Raw genomic sequence first — 27,032 nt, 5'->3', positions numbered from 1 at the left:
CAATCCTGCCATTCCACCTTGCTTCCATTATAGAAAGCCTTCCTACAACAGTAAAATAAATGTGTGGTAGTTTGTTAACAGTGTACTGTTTCAAGCATTGTGGATTTCTATTCTAAGTTACATTCCTAATTAATTTGGCCAAATTGTGATTGGAAAAACAGAACAGAACCAGAAGAGAACAAAAAAAAAAAACCAAAAAAATCCCAAAAAACAAAAACCAAAAACCACCCAGCAAAACAACAAAAGACCCCACAGAAAATGTTTTTAAAATAAAAGTACCACATACAACTTTTATTAAAAATAATATTCCAAGGAGTACCATTGTATTTAATACTGATGAAGCAAAGTTGCCACAGTAATACCTTTGCTTCTTCCTGGTTATATACATACACTTTCTCAGCAGAAAACTAACTTCTCAGATGAAGTAGCAAAAATTAATCTCACTGAAGTCAGGAATGCCAGTTTAAAATTGTGTTAAGTGGCAAATATGAATTCATATAACTAAAGATACAAAAATATTCACTGAAGCATTGCTTAAAGACAAAACAATGTTGATCATTCAACTGATCATAACAAGCAGATACTACAAAGTATCTAAAAATAATCTGGGATAGTCCAGATATCTAAAGTGCTTTGAGTGATTATAATAGAGATTATTTATTAGATTTGTAGTCAAAAGTGGAGCTGGACGTAGTTATTACTTTTTATAAAAACAAGAAATTAAATCATACATGGAATGATGTTAATTGATCAGTACTTAACCACGATCTGTTCACACTTAAATTTTTCTATCTGTAGGCAAACCTATTCAACAAGAATGTTACTACCCTGCATTTCTTTTTAGATTAAGAAAAAACATGTACCTTAAAAAATGCTAAAGAAAATAGATAGTGGTCTAATGTCACTCCATATATTACTCCAAATGTAAACAAGAGGTACAACGTAAGTTCCCTGATTTCTTCTTTAGTACTTAATAACACAACTAACACTGGTGTCTGCTGTCCAGATTATTTGCAGCATACTACATGGTTCTATAGATATTCAACTGTAGATAAATCAAGTCTTGACAACCCTAACACAAGGAAAAAAGAAGTCAAATGTATCAAGTGTGAAGCTTCAGATCTTTTCCACGTCATAGGATCTTGGGATTTCTGGTTTGAGATCCGTATCAGCAGGGCAGGCACTCATGGTAAACTCATGCAAGTTTGCAGTGTATGTACTGAGATTTAATCCAACCAACAAATGCAGTGTGGATTTTCCTCCACAAAAAAGCTTATTTGTCTAGAAAGTTCTTTCCAATAAGACAACAATGGGAAAACAACTTTTAGATTTATTCACATCTGGTTACTTCAAGAACCTGGAACTTCAAGTTCTTCAGCAAAATGAGAATAAACCTTAAAGACCAGATTTCCAAGAAGGTATTTTCTATTAAATATTAAATAGATTGTCAACACAACTAGCATTTATGTTCATTCTTAAATATTTTGCAAAAATGCATATAATGAATTTTAAAAAGAAGAATAAAAAACAAAACACTCCAGAACATTTCCAGTTTCTTTTTTCATCCAAGTGGGGCAATTTTTTTTGGTTAGGAAACTTTTCCAACAATTGGGTTTTCTCTGCAAAAAACCAAAATATTATGTGTAAATACTTTTAAGATTAACATTTACTTTTTAATTCTCATCATGCAATTTTAACTTATCAAGCAAAAAAACAATTTTTACCATTGATTGTGAAATTTAGTGATTTGCAAAAACCTCATTTACTTTCACTTCTAAATCACACTCAATTTTTCTGAAAACTCAGGTCAAACACTAACCTGTGCAAACCAAACTGGGGTTTCAGCTTTTCTGTTTTTCCTGGTGAATCAATCTTTATTGATGCAAAGAAGAAATCTAAAAACTTGCTAGTGGTGTGCCAGAGGCATAAGCCAGGACTGAAGAGAATTAAAGAACGTTCTCTAGAACAACAATGTACTCCAAAGTACAGTATTTTTATCTTCACAAGAAACAGTATTTGTCATCTAGTATGGCAAGTGAAATACAAACAGTAATTATACTATCTGACAGATATGTTTCTGCCATAAAATTTTGACAGTTCCATATAGTTTTATACTTCAATTATTTAACCAAAATTTTGAAAAAAACCCATATTGGAAGTTAGGCATACTGTTATGGATAAATTTTGTGCGCAATTCAAATGTTAAGTTGCAAGGAAAGAAAATCATTGCACCCACTTACAGGAATCTCAACAGGAACAGATGAATCTACACCAGAAAAACTCTGATCTTCAACAACTAGTAAAACACTGCACTACTGTAAAGGATGTACCTTATTCTCTCCATGTCTGTGTTGTCTAACTCTACCTCCATCTGTAGCCCAACAAGTCTGACCTCGTCCTGTGATTTTTTTTTCAAAATACACATTTATCAATGACAAAGTTAGGTAAGATACTTACTCACTACCATATTTGGCACTAGATGATCTCTTCTTCTGGTATTTTTCATGGGATTCATTCAGCTTTTCTACTATATCTATTATCTGCTGGAGTGTATGGAAAGTGGCTACAGAATCTTCAATGGTGAAGTTAGAATAATCATCTGGTTCTTTCCGAGGACCTTGATAGACTGCTATACTTCCACAAGCCTCTGCAAAAACAACCACAATCATCCCTTTTAAAATTTCAACAATTAAAAACCACATCTAACTCCTATGCAAATGGTAACTCCAAAATTCTGAGATGTGAAGTTACTCTGGCTTATATATAAAATGGATTAATATAAAAGCAGGAGGCAGTATCAACTAAATATATTTACAATTCTATAGCTTATTATCTGCCAGCTGTGCTCAGCATCTTGAGCATCCAACTCTCTCAACATTAAGAGAAGTTCAGTGATTTCTTGCAGCAAAATTATGTCTAACAGATTTCATCACATAGTCAGGAAATGCACAGCAAAGGCAGAAAAGCAATCACCTACAGTTACAGTCTCTCTGTTCAAACTATTAAAAATATTACATATATGGAAATTCAATTAGAACAATGCCTGATATCTATTGTAAAGAAAGGCCTGAAGAACATCAGACACCAGGGCACTGAGAAGATTAAAATTCAATCTCCTTTCTATTATTTCCACGTGAATCATTAAATTAATTGTTCAAAATTATGTACTTGGCCTAGAGAATTAGAACTGAATATCAGCGTAATTCTTCTTAATTATCATTTGAGTACCTTCCAACTTCTGTAGTTTAGACCTGTTGATAGTGAAAAGTGAGTAAATTCTTTCTGTCTCTCTGTCTCCATCAATCTCAATTTGAGTATCAGCAGGAACATCTCTAAAGGGTGAACAAAGAGAGAGGGAATCAGTAATTCTTGGAAGAAAGTGAAAACTGATTCTTTTTCAATACACATAGCTTTTTGTTTATCACTCATAAATAGCGTCACAAAACTTAGTATGCAGTTTATATAACCTACCCAGATAAGGATAAATTTTAAAAATAAATCACAGCATTTGTTTGTTTACAGAAGTTAACAGCTGCTAAAGAGACATTAAAACATTTTAAGATGTTATTAATTTTTCTGATATATCTACAAAACCCAAATGATTCGTCAGAATCTACATCCAAGATGATTTAGCTGACTTTCTTAGGGCACTCCTTTAAAATATGTGAAGTTCAAATAAAATAGTGGTTATATAAAACAAGAAAGTCATTAAGGAGGGAAGACTTCCAGGCTGAACTTTCTGCAGCAGGTATTTTAATTATTTCATACAGATGATCTAGGTGTGTCATTTCTGCATTCAACCTGGCATCTGAATTAAATTTATTAGTTGGCATGAAGAAATCTCAGGCACTGGATATTTATGATTTCCATGCTGAGCTGGTTACTTCCACAGGGTGGCACACAAAGTAACAGAAATCCAGTACTCGGTGGCTCATCACTGTGGCACGTTTTTGTAGCATTGCTTGCTGAACTGGATAGGGAGAGCCTTGCTTCCCTGCTCCCAAGCTGCAGAGTGCCTCCCACATTCCCCGGACTCACGCAGTGCAGCGCGCGCAGCCCTCGCTGCTCTCTATGGTGGCCTTGCAGCACAGCCAGTTCCCATTCAGGAAAGCAGAGGGGTGGTAAAAGCTCAGCCTCTTCTGGTTGCACCTCGTTACCCGGCAAAGAGCCTCTATCCACTCACTGGCTTCTACACAGTTATTTGCTTGGATATACAGTGGCTTTTCCCCATGAAGTACTTGAAACATCTGTAAAAGAAACACATTATTCTGCTGAGTAAAAAAATCCAGTTATTGAGCAACTTCAAATATGTCAAAATAGATTTCAGTGCTCAGGGAATTCCACAGACTCAAATTAAAACAAAGTGAGACAGGGAGAACATCAGACTTTCCACCTTTCAACTACACAGAGGAGAAAAGCCCCACCAGATCAGCTCCCTGTGTTCTGTCTACACCACTTCCTCATTTAAGAAAAAACGCTTATAAATTAGAACAGGATGCATCTTCTGTCCTCTTCATCCACACATCTTTAAGTGTAACCCCAGGTTTCACAAAGCATGACCTTCATGCTTCATATCCTGACAGCAACAGAAGTTTCCCAGAAGTCTCTCCTTTAGCCATCACTGGCCTTAGGAACAGTAGCTCTTTTATCAGTGCTTCAGATGTTTGGATTGATGTAAGACAGAAATAACCAATGTGTTCGGGGCCAGAATGTGAGCACAGACAACTGTCTCAACTGATGAAGGGATTCTAAGAAGTTCTCACCAAAAGGAATAAACAAGTTTGGTAATAATACATTTCTAGTAGTACACAATGTAATTTCAAGTGCTTTGTAATAAGGTCATATAGTTTCAACCTTCATTCCAGAAATTTGGCAAAGAGGGAAAAGTTAAAATCAGTCAAATCTTGGTGCAGATATTTCCAGGTTAATTTCCATGTTCAGAGTACTTGGAGATACTGCATAGAGCTTGTTATTCCTGATCCATGAAAGACTTTTTTCTGAAATATTTAGTAATGGGGTTTCATTAACTCTGTAAGCTAATGACAATCTTATTTAAAGAACATATGAAGGATTACATATAAACTGTCTTTTGACCCACATTTTTCTTGTTGAAGGAGCTCTCATCAAGTTTCTCCACTGCAAGGATGTTTTTGATTGGAATAGTGAAAATTGGTTCTTTATCTGTAAAAAATTGTAAACAGAGGAGTGAAGCAATCTTTAAGAACTGTTTTATAATCTCAGGGCACTGACATTGCAGTTCATGCTCTAAAAATATGCATTTTTGTTATTGAAAAGATAGGCATGAATCAGGCAGAAGCTTCTGTTAATCAAGGCAAAAATAACTAAAATACATAACAATTATTTTAGGAAAAGAAAAAAAAGTATGCACTTTTAAAAGCAGAAAAGAGCTACAAACACTTAGACAATATTGAAAAATAGAAATAATTGCAAAATAAACATTATTTACCTTGCTGTTTGTGATATGTGAATTCTCTACTTGTTAGACAGAACCATCGCTTCTTGAAATTCTTTTTACCAATCCGAGTCCTTCCCTGAGCTCTTTTGTACATTTCTCTGTAAAGACAGAATCAAATGAAATGCAACCATTAGTCTTCAAAACCATTTATTAAGATAAGAAATTATTATTCATCGTGCAGCCATACAAAAAGCCGCTCCATTGTGCATTAAAAAAATCCTACTACTTGTTCACAACAGATCCTCAAGATTACCTCCCAATATGGTGATTGTGTACAGGGTTCCAAAAACAGCAAAGGAGTTTGAAAAACACACAGTCTAGACCAGGAGTAAATCTGGAGGGGATACATAATTTATTCAGATCGAGAATTCCAAATTTTCACGAAAGAGAATAAGGTGTATCTAACTACAAGACTCTCTCTTTCCTGCCACTTTCTCCATCTGGTTGTACTTGGCCTTATCTGGATCAGAAACTATCAATGAAATGACACTGGACATGGCTGAATAGCAAGGGCAGACAAACTGCTTTAGTACACTTTAAGTGTACTCACTGCTAACTCTTTTGTTTTGAAGAACAGCCATCAATTTATTACTATAACCAAGTGTTGATCCACTACAACCCCCTCCTTCATTTCTACTCAGTATCTTAAGAGATATTTTTTCCTTGTTTGAAATTCAGGTGCCTGTTTCACAGAAAAATCTTTTCTTCTTATAAACCTGCTTCTCAAATAAATTAGAGTATTTTTTCCCCATGAATGTTGTTCAAATCAACCTATTCTCGATCAACATCAAGCAAAACAGTTAATTTCTTAGGAAGGTGACTTTCACTTCAATGTATATAACAGCATTCTATCACTAAATGTTAAATATTTTAATTACAGGGTAGTTTTCTATCTAACTTTAAAGGCAGAACATTTAGCTGGCTAGGCTTATACAAGAGGTAAAAAAATTCTAGGTTAATAATGTTATTTTAAAATACAGTTTCCAATCCTCAAAAACCATCACAGAGCACACACTGAACTGTGACAGTAAAACAGACAGTCTTTAATAGTTTTTCAGCTGCTTTTAATTAGTTTTTAAAGTATTTAGAAGATGAGTTATGAAAGTTTGCAGCTGTTCTTTTAAACTAATTCTATACTCTAAGAAAAAAGACTGAAGTCAATTCTGTTATGGACAATATAAATTCAAGATGCATTCACCCTTCTTTTAGATGTACTGGCTCGCTTACACCGCTGGGCTCTTTACTCTCAGTAGAGGAAACATCATCCAGGAACTTAAGGAAAAAAATACAGGGAACATAAATATACAATATTCATAAACACAAAATCCCCAAAAGCTATTTTGAAAACAAAAATGCAGCTTCTCCATGAACAGAACACTTATTTTATGCAACAGATGAAACCATATGTCAGGGTCTTGGAACAATGTAACAAAGGATGTGCAGAAGTCACACAAGCTTTCTTTAATGAGTTCCTAACCAGTAGAGCCAATAAAACTCTTTCAAAAATTGTATACTTTACTTTTTAAACTAAATTAGCTTACTATGTGTAATAACTCTTGTGCATTTTACTGTATTGGTTTTACTATGTTCTTTTTTGGTTTGGGGGTTTTTCATGTCTGAAAAAGACCACAACTTTTCTTTTTCTCTCTAGTAGAAAACTGAACACCAACACAACCTTTTAATAATGAAGATTGATCAGATATACACCAACAATAAAAAAATACAGTTGAAACATACCTTTTTAACAGATTCAGTAAATGTTTCTTCTTGAAATGTTTTGAAAAACTCACACATAAACGTCTCCTTGAAACTTGACTGAAAGTAAAGGTATACTGACATAAATAAACTTTCATATGAACTTTCAATAAACAGAATGTTTGAAATGAGAAAGAATTTTAATAGCCTTACAAGTTTGGTTTTGGTCAAACTTCCCCAGCTCCCCAAAGTCTGGATGGCTTTTGATATAAGAGTTAATGTTCTAGAAGTCTGTGCATCCTAAAACAACGAAACAAAATTTAGACAACTTTTTGTTTTCCCCACAGTTCCAGGTAAAACTGCTTAAAAAATTAAAATGTCAAAAAAGTTATTACACCGTGTAGTAAATTTGGTACATCTTCATTCCTTTTCTTTGCCCCAAAAGAAAAAAAAACATATGAAATATTATATAGTTTATTAACTACTGCATAATGTTTCATATTTTAGTCACTATGACTAGAATTTAATATTAGTACTGGGGAAATATTTTTACCAATAAACCATCTGAAACCCTCGAATCCTGTTTGAGGTCTCCAAAGTGGCCTTGCTGTTCCTTTTAGATGTTTAATCCTCAAGTGTTAAAATGCTGTAATTGTTTTTACTCAAAAAACTGGATAATGTCAAAGAAATGAATTTAAGCGTATCTTTTTCTTTTGAAGGGACAACACACCTAACCAGATAAATTAAGGCAATAATGATAACCTGTGGAGCACCAGATTTCATACATTTTCTGTATTTAATGTGAAAAATAACAGAGGGTTTTTAATCTTGATATTCCTGTCTTTGACTTTTTTTTTGTAATGTGTATCTATTTGACAAATGAAAATGGAAAATCTGTCAACCCATTGCAACTAGTGGAGTCCAGGATAAATACACCACCCAATTACTGGATAATGCTACAACCTCTGCTTAAGACCCAAATGGCAATAAATGTCTAGATGTTTAACTTCCTTGGTGGAAAGAACCGAGGCAGCTTAGGGCTATACCTGAAAGGACCCTCAGTCATGTTTCTATTTCACCCAAGAAGTACATTCCCAAAAAAGCACAGCATCTTTAACATTGAAAGCTCTTTCACATCATTTGAGAATACCCCATAAAGACTGAATTATCTGATGCTTAAAGAATTGCAAATATCTTATTTTCTTTGGAAACTGAACCTAAAGACATTTAGTCATCTTATTTCCCAGTTACTGAAAATAACTTATGCCTTCCCACACCAACAGATCTGACGGTATGAATAAAACAGAACAAAGCTTCACATGACTTACTGGATGGTGAGGTCGTAAATGAAAAGTATGAGGTGAGACTACGGCTACAGCAAAGAAACGAAGAAACACAAAGCTGCTCACTGCAGAATACTGTACATGAGGGTCATCTGCAGAGAAAAACCATGAAATGTAACATGCACTGAACTTAACAGGAAATCAAGAAGACAGTTAACATAAAAATCCTTAAGAAGGTAACATCAGAGGAGACATTTATATTTTAAAATAGAAGAGAAAAATCAATGAAGTGCATGAAATGAGAAAGGTGGTCATGGTAAAACATGTTCTTCTTGTAGTGGACTGTTTATTGCTTATTTATCTGAAAAGAAGTTCTATTCCCATACAAATGGCTCATCAGCTCCACTGGGAGGAAGCATGAGATGATTGCAAGCATTTACATACACAGTTGATTAGGTCTGGCTGGATGCTGCACCCAGAGATAAAACACTGCAGCAGCTGCCACTGAACTCTGGGGCTATTGCTTTTGTTCACCTGGAAAGCTACTCACTGACAACTCAAATACATTAATGCTGCATGACAAATACAGTCAACATATAGGAACAAATCTAATTGCATCATAAACCTATGCTGTTATATAATTTTGATGATGTAAATGAGAATTTTCTCATTAAGTATTTTAGGTATATTTACTTTTATATTGGGAAATACAGTGAGATCACATTCTTACACTAATGACCACTTCAATCTGATCCAGTAAGTCAGCTTTTCTGAAAGGACTGCCTAAGCTAGAGCAATTTATGTCTCAGTTTCAGTGATAAACGTGAATCAGAGAAATGTTCCACATTATGAAGAGCATATTCTTCATCTGTAGCTTATTACAGGACATTTCAGATTTTAATTGACTGAAACTATGAGTATTTCAGACCCACTACATTACTCCTATATTAAAGTCATTCTAAAAGAATAAAGCTATTCTAATACTGGTCCTATTTACAAACCCATTAAATTATTTTTATCATCCAAACTCCCCAAAACTACCCATAACTAATTTAGCTATAGGAGTACTAAAGCTAACTTCACAGAAGTTATGAATGTGCTGGTCATCGTTAAGAGTGTGACAGTTCATGTAACGATGCAAATGCTAAGTTTACATCTTATTTCTTTAGTAAACAGAACAGCTCTTACAAATGTAAAGTATCTTTCCAATAAATCACTTTGTTTTGTGATTTGTATAGCTTGTGCTTTTCTTCTATTCTCTTGTACTTTTTTTGACGACTTCTCATTTGCTGCTGCCTTGCAGTTTCTGACTTGCTATACCCTGGTATCAGAAAATAAAAAAATGCCTCGATTGACCACGAAGTTTCACTGTAGCTTACAGCCTGACAGAAAAACAAATGCTTGACTGCCAAAATTCAAGGCACAGCTTTGGATAAAACAAGAATTTTAACAATCCCCATAAAGTAACTGCAGAAGTTTTCAGTCTGAACACTACTTTCAGAAGTTTTTAGAGAACACTTACTTGGAAATCTTTTGGCAGCCAGATGCCTCAAAGAATAAAAAACATCACACATTAGGGTAGGACAACTTATACTCGACCGCACTATTTCACGGAACACTTTGTCCACGTAATAGCGGAGATTTTCCTGCAATTACAGAAAAAAGGGATTTTTTCAGACCATGAACATTCACATTTCTCCTTTTTTTCCCCCCTCGGCACAAATATAACACTGACTATTCAATACTGAATTTTAGTACAGGGCATATTTTAAAAGCCTCATCACGTGTATATGGCATTACTACTATTTAAAGGTAGTTTAATAATTTTTAAAGCATATAAGCACTGTTTAGCAATATAAACTGCCTATCAATATCTGGTTTTGTAATTTGACAACAAGTAAGGAGCTTTTTCCATGTATATCAAGTGAATGTTAACTTGATTGCAGCAACTACTGCCTTAAACATCAACACACTTTGCTAAGAGGGAAGTAGCCAGCAAAACTTCAATGAAAAATGCTAGAGCAGTTCTAATTAGGTACATCATAATCTAGATGCTGAGTACAGGACATCACAAATCAAAACACCCAAAACACTGATAAGAATGACTGCGGTCTTTAGCTTCTCCTCTGTCCCATTTTCCACTGGACTTTTTCATTGCTGTGCTCATAAAGAGGGGTAAGAAAATACAGTTTTTTCTTTGTTTACTCTGAGAACAGAGAGTTATATTGCTACTATGAGTTACTCATTTTCCATTACAAAGAACTGCTTTTAAAATTGTTTTTCTTTCAGATTTTGAGACCGGTTAGGAAACTCACCATATTAATTTCCACGTTATCCCCTTCTCTTAATTTGATGGGATCTATTTCACAGGGTTTAGGAGACTCGCATATCTGAAACAAACAAAAAAAACTATAGGAGTTCAATTTTTCAGACAGAAAGTATGGAAATGCACCCATTTAAAACCAGATCCTTAGATTTAGGAATAAAACTGTAAATAGGTCTTAACCCTCCCTAACAACATGCAATGATCATCCTCACTTTTGTTTGTGCCTTTTCAAATGGATTGATTATATAAAGCATCACGTGGTTAAATTCTGCAATGTGCTGGAGGCTGGAACAACTTTCAGGGACTGTTTATTTTGAAATATCTGAAATGTAAATACCAAACCACAGCTCCTCCCATAAACTTAACCAATTAATTACTGCTCAATTAATTCTTCCTCTAGGATTCCCCTACCTGAGTGATTCCTACCACAGAGCTGAAACAAGAATGCCTACCCAACAGACAAGGATACTACAGGGGGCTGAGCATCCCCAAAGAAGTTTCAGTAGGACAACCTACCTCATCAATAACAGGCTTCAAAGTGACCTTTAGGTAGTGCTTCCCCACTATTTTCATCATTTCATCTACACACCGAGTTGCTAATGTGTTGCCTCTGAAGATTGTGTTTGCTTCTCTGTAAGAAAAGAAATTCTTTCATTTGAACAGAGAAAAAACAAGCTATGTCATGAAATTCAATTTACACTCTGTCTTGCTATTTAATAACTATTTAAAAAAATATGTCATATTTCAATCAGGAATTCCAGAATGTAGACATCAAGCTTGCAACAGCACTCAGTAACAAAAAGAGTGTAAACAAGAATATTATTACAGGAATTACCAAATGCAGGAACATAAATAAAACTATTAGAAAAAGACTAAGAAATTTTATACAATTAAAGTTATACTACAGTATGGAACACGTAAAGAACAACTGGAAAAACTCCAAAATAATGAAAACTGTACCTCAGCAATATACAATTCCTCCTCCAGTAGTCGTGGTGAAAAAAAATCTGGAGTTACAGCACACTGCTGCACTACACCAATAAACCCAGACACTTAAGCCAAAACATATTTAATCCAAGGTTACTTTTTTATTCATTACAGCAGTTGAAGAAAACTGACAGCCAGCTGTGGAAAGTATATCTTTCTAATCTGAGAGATTTAGTTTAAGCTCCCTTTGCTACAGTTCAATTACAATGGAATGTGTGTAGTAAAATGCAGCTTAGAAAATTATTTTCTATGAGTCACTTCTTTCTACACAGTTAAGCTGTCTCACATTGTTTAAATCAAGATGAAGTGCTTTGAAATGAACTGTCCTGTGGTGACAAAATCCCTCCCACACCTCCATGGGACAAGACCTGGCACCGCAGTGGTTGCTGCTCACATCTGCTTCATCTCTCTCCTAACCACAGAGCTGCAAATTCACAGGCCATATGCTGCTACTTGGAAAAACTCCCATGTTTCCTACTTGCAAGGCATGCAGACCACGTTCTTAATTACATAGCATCTTTGCAGAAAAAGAGTAGCTCCTATTTAAGCCACATGTTACAGGACACAACATAAGATATTCAGCAATTTAAAGATGTTCCATCTATGTTTATAAGTCCCAATCCAATGCATAGTAAAATGTGAAGAGTGGTCAAATAAAGAGTGGTCAAATAAAATAAAAGCTATGTAATCTAAGACAAAGTCTTACCAAACTGCCTAGCACCCTTAATTCTGACATCCAGCTTCCAAGTGATTTTAAAGAATGTTTTTAAAAGCTAGCATTGAAAGATTAATATAGTCAGTTGTATGTGAGAGGAAGAAAACCAAAGGGCTTACTTATCAGTGTCGTATCATGAAGCCCTGTGAAACTCTAAGATTAATTTTAGAAAGCATTACATCAATAAACATGAAATACATACTGGGTGTCCTTCAGATCTAGCTCTGCCACTGCTGCAACAAAGGGAACCAGCTTATGGTGGTGCAGCAACAGCCGTACCAGAGGCAGTACAGCATCGTACTTGTCTCGACACACCTCACTCAGAATGTAGGCAGCAGATGCAGAAATAGGCTGTGAGAAAGCAGAGTAGGAAATCTAAGTAAAGTAGTTAAAATGTTCTTCACGTATTTGATAAAATAGATCAAATCTAATGAGACTGCAGACACAGTTTGTAAACAGAAAGTTTCAATATTTTCTGCGTAACATGGCAATTAAAAGCTTCAATTCCAGAGGTACTTAATTGAAAATTAATTTTATCTACTCTATAAATATATTTAAGAATGGAATTCAGTAGGTACTCATCCTACTCATTCTCCCTTAAAGGGTTTAACAATGGCTTTGTCACAAACCCAAGTTAGAGGCAGGAAACCATTGTTTAACTATAATATCATGTATCTTTATAGGACTTTTAAAACTGTAATCAAGGGTCAAAGTGTTTGTTGCCACTGTACAGTTGGGAATTTCAATACAAAAACTAAATTATTTCAGTAGAAAAGACAGCTGCTGACTGCTGCTACCTATAAACTTAGCTATTACTGAATTCCAGTGAAGCAGAATTTGAATATGGGCCACCAAAAATTTTAGTCTCATCTGCTTCTTCTGTCTTTCTTATTTTCTGTCAGTACTTCATTAACACTGAATTGATGAAAACCTGTTAAAGACCTAAGAACAAAGTCTGGTTACTACAATTTCATTCCTGTCCCAATGTTATGCAAACCCTCTACCACACTTCCCTATTTGTCACCATGTCTTGGTGAGAAATCCAGCTGATCAACATCCCGGGAAAGGCAGAAGCAATTCAGAAATAGAATTTGAAATAAATTCTGAAGTAGATCCCTTTTGTTAATTATCTGCCCTTCAGTGCCAATAATGAATCAGTGTCCCTAGAAAATCTCTAAATCCAAGAAGCTAATAGAGGCCAATAGAAAAAACGAATGTTGAATAGAGCAACCAATGAGAAGAAAGTATTTTATCTCCTCCAGGCATATAGCACAGGTTATTTCCCTGTCTCCATTTGTCCTTCTAAAATAAGAAGAAAATCCTGGTACTTTGGAGCAGAAGTAAGAGTTCTAGAAGCTGTTCATCTGTGTGTGACAGACATAATTACCACAAAGAAACAAAACCAATTACAGTAATTTCACGACTATAAGGCACACCCTTTTGACTAAAATTTTAGCCTAAAGCCGGAAGTGCGCCTTATAGTCTGGTGTGCCTTATATATGGGCAAAGTTTGGAAATTTGCCAACCCGGAAGTGTGAGCCACGAGCCACGGGGAGAGCCGGCAGGGCCGTGGCTGCCGGGTGGAGGTGAGCCTGGGGGCCCGTGGAGCTGCGGCCGCCGTGTACAGGCAAACCTGGGGGCCCGTGGCGCCGCTTCTGCCAGGTACAGGCTGGGTCGTGGCACTGTGGCTGCTGGGTACAGGTGGGCCCAGGGGCCCGCGGTGCTGCGGCTACCGGGTTGAGGCGGGGCCTCAGCCAGCAACCGCATTGGGGGGAGCCAGTGGCAGATCCTTGCTGCAAAAAAAAAGTGCGCCTTATAGTCCAGTGCGCCTTATGGTCGTGAAATTACTGTACCTAGACACGAGTAACTCATATTGTCTCACAACAGCATAATCCGTTTTTAGTTTTCACTTTAATGAAATTTTCAACAGAAGCACCTGAACATCTGCAGATTTTAGCAGCAAGTTCCTTAGAGAAGTATAGTACTCAGATGGAAGTACACAGTCTTCAGTGTAACAGATATTTAATCTAAGTGATCCCAAATCATCAGTTTTAGAAGACTTGTTTCCATTTTCTCTTGGCTGAAGTAAGTACCTGTAAGCAACAGGACAATTATAAAATATACCTATTTCATTCATTTGACTAATTCCATAATAAAGCAAAGTATCACATTTAACTATTTCAATATATATATACATTATATCTGAAAACTTGCAAAAAATTCACAACCCCCCCCCCTTGAGACACAAAAGTAAAAAAATGAAGAGTTTTTAATTCATCTTTAACACATAATGGGATTTATATTTATTGTCTCACATCTATGCAAACAGTAAAATAGTATATACTATTTCTTAGGTTAGCAGGAATAATTTGAGATTACACTGTGTCATGTCATTTTACATCTAGGTTATATTTGGGGTGTTGGACACTGCAGGTGAAAGAGGTAGTGTGAAGAATTTAAATAGTCTTGTCTGAGACCAGAAAAAATACATTTATTAACAAACTCCACTCTTGAGAGAAACAAGTTATAGGGAAAAAGCAGATTTTTCTCCTCTTAATACAAAATACATCAAAACAATTCATTAGCTGCAGTTTCACTGCATTCCAATAGGAGGTGTAGCCCTACAAAAATGTTAACATCTTTTAAGTGGTATCACACTAGTTTCAACACTCACCCCAACAAACTCAAATCCCATCTCCAAATATTCTTTTGCAATCATGTATATTTGGACTTCTACAACCAGGAAATCAGACTTTTTTTTTCATAATCAGATGCAGAGGCCATGAAGGCAAGCTAACATAAAATAAAACTGATTTACCAGGAGAACCTCTCCTTAACAGTGTGATTCTTAGCCTTGTTTTCCAAATATTTAGTAGCAGAGATAATTTCTCTGCTGTACTTCAGCTGCATTCAAAACCATCTTACATAAATTTGTAATAGTATAAAAGAATTGTTATTTTTAATCACAGAACTGTTTTTGATAAGCAGATCATACTTGGATATGAGGATGTGCAATGCAAGGTGTGCCTGCAAAGCATATTAGCAGACACACTCAGGAGAACTAGACATGAGTTAGGCCAATTCAAAAATCTACACAAACACAGCTCACTGGCAATGAGCCCATGCTGATAGAATCTTGCTCTCAGCAGGTTGTTAACACAAAACTGTTTTTATGTTAATATGGTCATACAGTTGTTGATGAGACACTGGCAGAACAAGCCCGTATCTGCAATACACCACTGTGTAAAAAACAAACTGCAACAGGATCACATTCAAACACCTACAGGATCACATTCAAACGCCAAGAGTCTCAGTTCAACATCCAACACACTTGGAGCCTGAGGTGGGTACAAGGAGCAGAGCTATAACGGTTCCTGGCCAAGACCTGTGTTACATTTAGCTCCTATTAACACACTTCCTTCCCATGTGTTTTCTGTGTGGCTATGAAAGCACTTCCTCTATGCTTTTTCCTGTTCACTAAAAGCAGAATATTTTATACACTTGGAGGCACCCTAATCCCTTGCACTCCTCCCTTCCTGCTGGTAAGCATTTGGGACAGTACAGGAGCTAGAGATTGGCCCCTGCTCCCAAAAACATCAGAAGGGAGGGTGCTGAGATGCCCCACACAGAAGTGTTTCTTTCCTGAACTCCTTTCATACCCCACCCTGACAGCTCTCCTGGTGTTGGTTGGTTCTAGAAGATACTTCTGGAGCCCCCACCAAAGAAAAAAAAAAAAGCCATACTTAATGATCAAGTAAACTCTTAATCACTCATTCTGGAAGTCTGACTTAGGAATTTAATTACTAGTGATGCAATTCTGAGGAGTTCCAGGTTTGTGGGTAGGCTGAAGAGCATACAGAGATCCCTGAAATTTAGCAACCTGACCAAAACACAGTCACAAGTCCATCTTCACTCTCTGCCCTTCCCCCTCAAACACATCAATATGTCGTGACTGTGTGCAGACAGGGAAGAACAGAGTTAAATATACCTGCTGCCAGGGTAATTTACTGAGCAGGGAAACTCTAGAAACATGTTTTACCTAGATTAGAACAGGAAGACATGGTTTAATGAATAGGTAGAATAAAACATATCCTTTGCAAGGGAAAACGTGCAAGCAAATTCACTTCTGAACCATTTCTCACCATGCTTGAAAAGAATCATTTCTTAACACCTTCACAGGAACTTTAATTTCTCCTAGAAAGATGTCTTGTACCAGATTGCCATTATTCCATAGGTCAACCCTGAAAACAAAAACATACCTTAATTTTCTTTTCTCCCAGAGAGAAATAAGCAAGTTTACAATAACTGCCTTACAGCACTAATCCACATGCATGCAGGCAGCAAATGTTAGAAATCTCACTCCATTCTAAATAAATCAAGACTCAAACAAGTGGCTTATTAACCCATAAAGAACAGATAACAGTGAAAGTTAAGACTTGCAGACCTTGCATCAGTAAATAAAAGTGATACTGGCACAGTGTATGGGTTCTGCGCTGTCTCCACCCCCAAAAACTGTGCACATTTCTTCTCAGGTAATTCAAGTGAACTTTTTAACCAATATATTTAAATATCTACCTAACTGCTAGAATCTGGCACACTGCAATACCACACCAACACATGCGCTTGTTTTTCCAAGCAGCAGCTCGTACACTTACAACCTCAAAAGGAATCAGGTTCCAGACATGCACCCTGGGTTTGTTCTATTACTTCTTACCTCTCTGACATTTCTGACAGACAGCAGTTGTCAAGAACAAAAAAAAAAAAAAAAACAAAAACAAAAGACAACTAGATTTGTTGGGGTATGACTATTTTTCTAAATATAGTTGCATCTACAATGAAATACACAGTTCTAGTTAATGAAGCTAATAGTTAAAAATGCACATACCAAGTTAGTTCTGCAATGGCTATTTGGATTAAGTGCTAATTTTTTCTTCTGATGCCTGTTAGGAAACATTTGCTGGCCTTGAAGACTTTCTGTCATTCAGCAGATTTGGTGCATGTATGTGCAGGAGCACAATAAAGAAAAGAAACTCAGTACAGGGCTCTCTGCAGCTCTAACTACATTGCATAAATACAGACAGACCTGCTCTGAGGGTAAAACAGCAGAAAAGGGGAGCATACTTTGAGTATTTGCATTTGCAAGGAAGAGATGAAACACAAGTGTTCCTCTAAAAAACAAAGTGAAATTGTAAGAATCTCATAAAAGAAGCATTTCCCTCTTTTTTTATTAAACTAGCCAACTATATTTGAAACCATAGGCTAGGATTAGGTATGCTGGTATCTTCAGTACAAGTTCTATTACCAATATTCTGCCCAAATTAATATAATTTGATAGAAGGTACTCATATCTCTACTCACAGGCACATGAAGGAAGTTTAGGCTGCTAGATACACTCAACCACTATTTATGTCAAAACAAACAAAAAAACCCCCTCATCTTCCATAAGAAATACAAGAAAAAAAAAAAGACATCTTCTATGTCATCTTTTCTACAAGTCTGATCAATAATTCTGTGGAGCTACGCTAAGATAAAACAGCTATTTATTGTCTTGATGATGAAATATTATGATTTATTAATAATTCTATGATATCACTTTCTAATCCACATAGCTTACCTGACTTCTAGTTTCTCAATATCTTCTTCTTCCACCTGAAACTGGGACTTTTTTGTGTAACTGCTGGACCTGGTTACCTGCAAGTAAATTCCTCCTATTAACACACTTTTTGTCTATAAAAAAAACAAAGAAAACTCTCCCTGCCTCTACCACAGGTAAGTAGTTACTGTTCCTTATACAAAGAAAAAAGGTCAGTCGACCAAACAAACTGCCTTTTGCCAGAAAGCAGGAGAAAAATGGGTCAAGAAGGGTTCATGGTGGAACCTATTGAAGGCTAGCTGATACATGAGGGAATTACAGTATAGATCTATTAGAAAAAACAAGTAGTATGACATAAAACTGGCAAAAATTTATTTTGCTTTAGCATAAGCCTCATGAAAGAACTGAGGTCAATTTTGAAATATTTAAAGAAATAACAAATAAGAAGCCCACTCTTCTTGCCCTAGTTACAACACAATTGTAACCTCTCATCTACATTCCTTGATTTCTAGACCGACTGCATTCTCAATTTAACTCCAATAAATCGTAAGTCAGAAAATCACCAGAGTGGTTTGGATCACATTTTTATCCTGATATCTGACTTCCTAAGAAATCACACTCAGTGTTCTTGAGCAGGTCAACTGAGACACATACCTGCTTTGAAACTGTGCATAGATATGAAACTATTTCTCACTCAAGTCCCACAGCAGGACCAGGATTCATAGAAACAAACTAAATTATAATACATTTGAGGCACATGCAATAGTTGTACTCCTTCCAGCTCTCAGCACAGCAAGCTTTAAATGCAAATCTTTATTACTGACACAAATCAGATGAAAATTTAAACTCATAATTTGTTTATTGTCAGATAACTCATATAGAATTGAAATCAACTCCTAAATAACAAAGTTAACTTTTTAAAATAAAATTAACTTTTTGGGGGTATAATCACTATATTACTTTAATAAATAAATAGTTTGTGTGTTTTAGGTCAAGCTAAGAAAATATTTAAATAGAAGCCCATGGGATAGGTTAAAGTTATCTCAGGACTCTGCATGGCCACAGATGATCTACAAAGTGATTCAAGACAGGGAATTACCTTCACATATGTGCTTGTGAGAAAGTAATTGTTCACACAGCAATTGGAGGGGAATGCTGTTGTCTGGCAGACAGAAATTTAAGTACATCATTCACTTACATTTGAGAGGCTAGTTAAAGCTCTTCAATTTGCTTGAAGAGGGCTTTGTGCATTGGGTACTGCTATGCAGCTTGCTTAAAAATATCTGAAGGGTTGCATAAAAAGATAAACAGGAAGAATAGCACACAAAAAGTTACCTCAAAATAAAATGTTTCATTAAACTGCGGATTGCTTGTTTTCTTCTTAACCTTGGTCTTCTTTTGGTCATTCCTGTTCCAATGTGGTAAAATTTTTACCATAGACAACTTAAACACACAATTATAAAATCATTCTATTGTCAAGAAGGACCCATGCATTTAAGTTAAAATATTTTTTTGTTATTCTAGAAATCACTTTAATCAATGAGGAAAATCTTAAAATAAAATTAGTTCATCTTCACAATACAGTTTAAAGAGCAAAATTTTTTTATGCTGTATCTAGTTAACTGTGCATCTATTCAACTCAAAGGTTGTATTTAATTTCACAAACAGGTAAAACATACACATATTAGTTAAAATACATTGACAATTTCTAACGCATTTAAAATTTAAATTTCTTTACCACTGCCTAAAGGTAATGAGCACACTTTTCATAGTCTTGTTCTGTAGTTTTTGTTTTTCCCACCCTCTTTTGCTGGTGAAATACCCACTACTTCTTTACAGACAGAGTCTTACACCCAAGACACTGAAGGTTTTCTTTGAACGCAACTGCTGCTCATGTTAGACATGAAGCAGCACAGCGTCAAACAAAGCAAGAGCCCGCACTTCCCTGGGGGTTGGTTTTCGTTTGTTTTTTTTAAAATTACAAGTTTTATACAGGAATACAGTTTGACTTATTTATTTAGCAAAGGGCTGTGGCAGCATCAAATGACTTTCCAAAAGAAAGAAATATAAATTAGGTCAGAAAAACAGACAAGGGAGAATAAAAATTGCCCTAAGTGTCAACTACCTATTTTCAGGCACTGGACATATAAATATTCCAGTCATGGTACATGAGTCACACATGCATAAGACTGGAAAATCTTAACCAGGAATTTCTGTCAGATATGCACATCTATTCCCACACTAACAGGGTAAATATTTTGTGGGGTCAACATTCTCCCACTTCCATCCATATCACAGGACTCCAAGAGAAAGTGTGTGTCAATTTACCTCCTTTGCCATTCAGCCCCATGATTCCTAAGTATCACAGGTGAGCCTCCCTAGTCCTCATAGGAAAAACACAAAACTCAACAAAACAAAAAGCCCCCCAAGCCAAACCTAAAATATGTGATCATTTATTACCAAGGAGAAAAAAAATGCTCCATGAAGAGCTTACTCAGGGACAATCCTTCCAAAGTCTTTAAGCCAACAAGTGTGGTATAACACATCCTGGCACTATGGTCACAAAGGCAATTCCTCAGCACCGGAGAAAGGAAAGGCTCTGATGTGGTAAAAATGAACCAACTGAAACTTATCCTCCTTCTTGGGTAGGGACTTGTACACAGTGAATGTGTGGGATGGGGAATTTTTCTTAAATGAAAAAACCCAGCAGTTATTGAGGATTGCTGATCCCAAACAAGGAGACATTTGAACTGTGGGGAATTTGAATGCAGCATCCTGAAGGTGTTCCAGAACCTCTCATTCTTTCGTCTCCTCCCAATTACTACACATTTGCTGCAAAGAAACTCACACATTAAGAAAAACAGAAAAGAGAGGAAGGTGAGTGAGCAACTGACTGTATCATGACATACAGGAATTTCACATAGATTACAGGAAGTACAGTGCCAAAATCAAGAGTCCAATACAAAATGTAAGAAAGAACCGAGTCAGGAGTGGCTCTTGACTAGTGCAGCCAATTCAGACAGAACACACACCATCCCAGTCTTTGAGCATATGGCAGGGAATGGGAAAGAACAGTATCCATGGAGATGTGATGCACACATGCGAGCACTGGAAGATTTTTCTGTGTTTTAAAGATTTTGTTTAAAACCTATGACATTCATTTCCAGTTCAACATCACGGCATTTATTGATTTATTCATTTAATACTAAAATGTTACCTGGAAGGTCCCACAAGAGAAACTGTTGCATAAGGATCACAATTCTGTCCATTTATAAGCGGCAACCCATGGCACTCCTTTATGCTACAAGGAAAAGGCAAACAATAGATCAGTGAAGCAATTACTTGTCTTAAAAACAAAAAACAACCCAAACAACGCTTTCTTTTTGAAAACTTTGTGTGATGCAGCAAGACATAAAAAGATATAGCTATATGCTGATCTAACATACTGCATGTACCTGAAGTACATGTCTAGATGGTAACAAAAAATAATACTCAAGTATACAGTCATACTTGGGGGACTCTGTGAGAACAAAACTCTTGGAATTGCTTTGATAAAGACATTCCAGTATCGCACATGAATGACAAAACCCTAAGTAATATATGTTAAGAGAACTTGCAGATTTCATTAACTTTTAAATTTGATTTCTCAAGGCCCACAAAAAGCTATCTGGCCTCACTCAATGGCAGCAACTATATCTGGAAGGCATTGAAATGAATTTAAATATTTAATTCTGGATAAATTGCATTCAGAGTTATGCTAAGAAATGCAAAGTCAAATCCTGAAACGATATTTAAAATTAAGCACCCAAACCTATTGTATATAGTTCTAGCTCTACCTTTGAAATAGTGCTTAAGGTTTACTTTCAAACTTTTTTCACAATAGTCTGGTGTTCAGGATTAAATGACCCTTTTAAAAATAAATGTTTTCTTCCATAATTTATACAGTAAGTGGTAAAGGTGTTTAACAGGTACACAGGCACACTGTTCACCAGTCCTGATGCAAAAGGGACAGGATGGCTGGCAATTAATGCTCATGGAGACTGAGAAACCTCTTCCGGACCTTTTATAAAGTCTTGCAATCTTTGAATCACCAGAGCAGCAACCAGAGCGGAGTGAGCAAGCTGCCTAACCTTCAGATGCTGCCCACATACAAGCATTAACTAAAAACAGCTGGAACAATTAAAGTAAAGCACAAGAGTTTGCACAAACCAGACTTTCTAGCAAAATGATGCTTTAATGTAACCATACACTCTACAGTTTAAGTCCAGAAACATTCAGCAGATTACAAAACTTCATAAACAAAACAGGAATGAGATTTGAATGTTGCATTCCTGTTCTCTTTAAAATAATGCAATTTTTAGCTGTATTGCAGGAATTTAACTAAATTAATGCAAGAAAGCTTCAGTTGTCAAAATTTGCTAGTTTGAATAAAATCCAAAACCCAGGCAACTTAGGAAGAAAATAGACTTCTCTAAATTCATATGAACAATTAAATAAATGTTCTAATATTATAATGTGGAATAATAAGTTGTGCAGATCAAGTTAAAGCTATGTAACTGCACACATTTTGAAATAAGTGCTTTAGGTACTGTAGTAAAATGGTGTTAAAAGAATAACAGGAGCTACAAATTCAAATAAATGTGGAAACAACAGACACTAATACTCCTGTGCTGCCTCAAAACTCCACCCTCTTTGGAGTATGCACAATTATAAACAAGATGGTATTTACCCCCCAAAAAGTCCCTTTGTCTTAGCCAGTTCAGAGAACATTTAGTGCTGAACCACTGCACAATCATTTGTTATTTTTCTTCCAGTTATCAAGCATGTGGCTTTCAGCATTTCAATAATTTTTGAATCACAATGAACACTACAGTGACTTCAAACCCACCATTTAAATGGGTTCTTGAAACATCCAGTTGTTTCATAAGCATTAATTGATTCCTCCTCCAACACACAAGTGGCACAGAAGAGTGGCAACAAAATTAAACTATCTAGACTTTTCAGTGATTTGGGGTATCTGATCTGAGGCAAGACTCAATTCTTTCAGGTTGATAGGCATCCTGGAGCATAAAACACTCTGCAGCTCCTCGGGCTTTGCAGTTTCAGCTGTGAGTGCCAAGTGTACCTATAAATCAGCCACAATTTGAACCTCATAGGAAATTCAGCAGCAGATAAATCAGCCAATCTTATCTGAAGGGAATTCAGCTGTTTTAACAAGAACACCACCATTTCTCTTCTTACAGTCTTTGGCATGTTCAAACTCCTGGATTGCTCTAGCAAACAGATACAAGTCTGTGGGACCTTCTGTTACACAAACAGCTTGTTCTGTTCACTTGACCACAACATACACAACCTAAAGAAAGGCTTGTTTGTGATTTCCTGTGAGTTGAAAAACATTCTACTGACAACCTCACAGTCTTGCAGCAGAACTAGAATCTATGGATTCATCTGTCACTTCAAGTTGATTTCACACTGGTCTCCCTGCAGAGGCAGCTCTAGCATTCACTTTTCACCTCCTGCCCAAGCCCCAGTTCTGTAGCCAGCAAGTGAGGTCTGCCTGGTTTATCAGATAGCCTGCCCTGGTATAACACCTCCCCTGACTAATCAACTCCTAGTATCCCTGAATCTCTCTCTTCCACACCTATCAGGCACAAAAATTTGTTCCAAATTTATCTCAGTTCCTCCCCACTTCCATCTCTCACTCCAAGGCAGCCAGTCAGATCCATCCCTTCAGTCTGCAGGTACTGCCTGGAGTCTGCTTTAGACACATAAGTGACAGCACAGCCAAGTCAGCTCAACTGCTGCTTCTGTTTACCACCCTCACAGGAAGCTTTTAGGTTGCAAGCCAGTTGTCAGTTTGTCAAACTGAATTATCCTGGTCATGCAGAAGCCCTCCCAAGCTCCAAAGGCAAGCAGCCATTAGGGATAGGAAACCATCAAATGAACTCGGCACTACCGAGCTGGATTGTTCCTCCCCAGGGACTGAGCACACTGCACTGAATCATTACTGATACTTTTAAGCTACTAAACAAACAGCTTCCAGTAAACATGTTTAAAAAATCTGAAGATGTTTGAAGTGGCTGATCTAGAGTAGACTTAACAGAAAATGAAAAGTTGGAATGGAAATGAATGGAACAAAAAAATCCTCACTCAGTTTGCCAGTCAACAAATTTCACAGGAATACTGCCTTTCCTCAAAGAATCAGGCAAAGTGCTGCAACTGCAGTCTCCTTTAATAGGAAAACAGCAACCAAGAAATCCCAGCAAAATCACCACCAAAATGCCAAACATTTTGACCAATCAAAAACCAAAATAATACTAAATATATACTCCTATTCTGACAAGCATAATAAATACATTTCTAACACACAGTAAAAATATTTCAGCTTTGACAAATGGTTTCATCTACCTAGCTAGGCACCTATCATTCAAAAGGCATAAATGCATAGAGTTGGAAGAAGTAGACAGGAACTTAGAAGACTTTTATTTCACATTTTAGACTACTATATCCTTATGTACTATCTAAGCAACAGGTAACAGAACTTTGGTTCTTTTCTCCAACTACCGCCCTGTTCCAGTACAATGTAAGATATGTTTCAGTTTACATTAATTCTCATCTCAGTAGTTTGTTGTGCAAGAGGAGTTTCATACAGGAAATGAGAACCTTTCAGATACAACTGGCATATATTCAGCTTAGAAGATGAAAATAAGTCCCCAAAAAGACCCAGCCCACAATAAACCCCCTCACTGACTATCTCCATCATTGAAATCAGCTGCAGCTCTCCAAGGACAGACATTCCCTAACTGCAGCCATTAATATCTGTATGTACACTTCATAAAAATTGCTGTGTTCACTAGAACAACTTCATGAGAGCAGACAAAGTATAAACAGCACGGGACAGTAACAAACAGGTCATTTTAAGAGAGCATGGTGTGTAGTTAATTTAGAAAAGTATGTAATAAACTGTAATAAATAATTTCTGGGCTTTGAAGGATTCACACTGTAAATACACAAAACTTTCTTTCAGACCTGAAGAGCTGTTAATCCCAGAGAAGGCAGGTGCCCCCCATCCAACTGCATAATTTGCCAAGAAACTTTTCAAGTATCATCTATTTCAGCAGCAGCAAATATGCAAACAATGGCCATGCAAACTTCTTCCTAGGGACTCCCAGCAAGAGCTGCAAGCACATATTTGTGAAATGTGCTACTATACACACCACTGTGGTTTCAAAAAAAACAACCCACACTGAGTCAGCAGGTAATCTCTTGCATTTTTTCCCGTCCTCATTCACACATTAGAAAAGGAAACAATTAGTATCAGAGACAAAACAGTTTTAATTCACAGTCTGTGAGTGTATCTGCATGAAACTTTACATGCATGTTTACAAGTAATACAAAAATTATGTGTAAAATCAGGGCTTAGCTTGCTCTACATGAGCTGTAAGACAGTACTTCACCAAAATAAGATTAACTATGCTTTATGCCAAAAAAAGTGACTGTAATTGAGTTTGTAAATCAATCCTCATCATAAAACTCATCTAGAAGACCAGCAGAAAAAGCTTCTAAAGCCATCTTTACAGACCCAAAGCAGCAGGAATCCCTTGCCTAGTCAGTCATCGTTTTGGTTCAGCCACAAGGTGACACGGGACTCCAGGTAATGCTCAGAATCACAGCCTTTGAATTACTTGCTATTGTGTGTGCACATAACACCATGATTCATCTTGTGTAATGAGAGTTGGAGCTACTGCTTTTCATCTTTGTAGAATTTCTGGACTCTCAGGGAATACACAGTGGAAATCCATTAGCAACTTAACTATTCACAGAAGCCAGCACAATCCAGAATTCTCCTATCCTAGAAAAAAATTAACAGGTGAAGCATCTCATTCTCATTGCACTGAGACACCATTAACAGGAAGCAAAATGCTGCTCCTGAAAGGCAAGTATCATAGCCTGTATATCAAGAATTATTTTCAGTGTTTTTTTTTCCTTTGGTCATTATTTTCCAGTTTAGAACAGATAAAGAAGAGTCAGGAACAGACACAAATACATTTGTGCCCACTCCTTGTCTCTCTTTTACTCTATCATGGTTCTGCTCTTTTCTATCCTTCAGCTTTGTTAAAGGAGTTATTAATTCAACGTCTTCTCAGGGCCTGGTGACTAGTGAAACACGGCAGGAAGTGCATCACTTACTAATTATTACGGGAAATTTCCAAAACAAACAGGGTTTTAGAGAATTTAATTTTCTCTTTAATACTCTCACATGTATTTTCTGTAAGTTCCTCACACATCTCAAAAATGTCCTTACATCCATTTCAGTAATACCACATTGAGTGAGAGATTTCTTATTTCTCATACTTTCTCTTCCAAAATATATTTACATAAAATGTATTATTAACGCAGTCAATTATTTCAAGGGCAGCAGCACGTGTGGTAAAACATGTACTAAACATTTTTAGTTTAAGGAACTCCAGTGTGTTTCATAACCTCAGACAACAGCACTGATGTAATAGTGCAGCGTTTAACGCACAATCCTCTCCCACATGGCTGTGAGTGGGTGAGTGCAGCAACCAAGAGAGAACCCTGGCTTCCTTTTGATCAATTATCTCCGTCATAAAGAGATCCTAAAAGAGGGCACAGTGAGTAAACCACTTCCTACTCAAAACTGCAATTTGCAACAGTAACTTTCTAATGCAACTTTTCCTCATCATAGGAAAAAATCCAGGCAAGTTCTTAAAACCAAAACCCAAAAACACTAATTTGAAGTGCATGAACATATAAAAATGTAAAATTTTCTGAAAATTAAGAAAGTTGGGAATAAAACAAAGTCATAAAGCTTCAGCCAGCTTTTGGTGGTGACTAGTCCATGGGGAAAAAGCTGTTCTAATTCTGCTTTGTGCTGCAAGTGGGATACAAAACTAAGAGCACCTGGACTCCCAATCAACCATGTTGCTATCCTA

At 36.4% G+C, this 27,032-nt stretch overlaps 1 protein-coding gene across 3 annotated transcripts in view; it reads right to left on the bottom strand.

Annotated features, from left to right (window-relative positions):
• Positions 1-1,162: 1,162 nt before the first annotated feature.
• Positions 1,163-27,032, bottom strand: part of RASA2 (RAS p21 protein activator 2) — a 43,018-nt gene continuing 17,148 nt past the window's right edge. For 2 of the 3 annotated variants that reach the window (XM_033068478.1, XM_033068480.1), the window contains 19 exons: positions 21,293-21,376; positions 19,411-19,483; positions 18,097-18,173; positions 16,625-16,723; positions 14,419-14,575; positions 12,685-12,833; positions 11,297-11,411; positions 10,770-10,844; positions 9,977-10,100; positions 8,500-8,606; positions 7,385-7,471; positions 7,214-7,291; positions 6,675-6,748; positions 5,468-5,574; positions 5,099-5,181; positions 4,039-4,247; positions 3,229-3,332; positions 2,458-2,647; positions 1,163-1,619 (listed from right to left, as the gene is read on the bottom strand). In XM_033068478.1, coding sequence (XP_032924369.1) covers positions 1,589-1,619; positions 2,458-2,647; positions 3,229-3,332; positions 4,039-4,247; positions 5,099-5,181; positions 5,468-5,574; positions 6,675-6,748; positions 7,214-7,291; positions 7,385-7,471; positions 8,500-8,606; positions 9,977-10,100; positions 10,770-10,844; positions 11,297-11,411; positions 12,685-12,833; positions 14,419-14,575; positions 16,625-16,723; positions 18,097-18,173; positions 19,411-19,483; positions 21,293-21,376 — 2,023 coding nt within the window. In that variant the 3' untranslated portion in view covers positions 1,163-1,588. Of the gene's footprint in view, positions 1,620-2,457; positions 2,648-3,228; positions 3,333-4,038; positions 4,248-5,098; positions 5,182-5,467; positions 5,575-6,674; positions 6,749-7,213; positions 7,292-7,384; positions 7,472-8,499; positions 8,607-9,976; positions 10,101-10,769; positions 10,845-11,296; positions 11,412-12,684; positions 12,834-14,418; positions 14,576-16,624; positions 16,724-17,196; positions 17,210-18,096; positions 19,337-19,410; positions 19,484-21,292; positions 21,377-27,032 lie in introns of those variants that run through there. The other variant, XM_033068481.2, reaches the window with a different exon arrangement.

Source organism: Catharus ustulatus, chromosome 10 (assembly GCF_009819885.2).
Source record: "Catharus ustulatus isolate bCatUst1 chromosome 10, bCatUst1.pri.v2, whole genome shotgun sequence".
Classification (NCBI taxonomy): Eukaryota; Metazoa; Chordata; class Aves; order Passeriformes; family Turdidae; genus Catharus; species Catharus ustulatus.
Note: the sequence above shows the minus strand (reverse complement) of the source record. Positions and strands in the feature narration are given on the sequence as shown.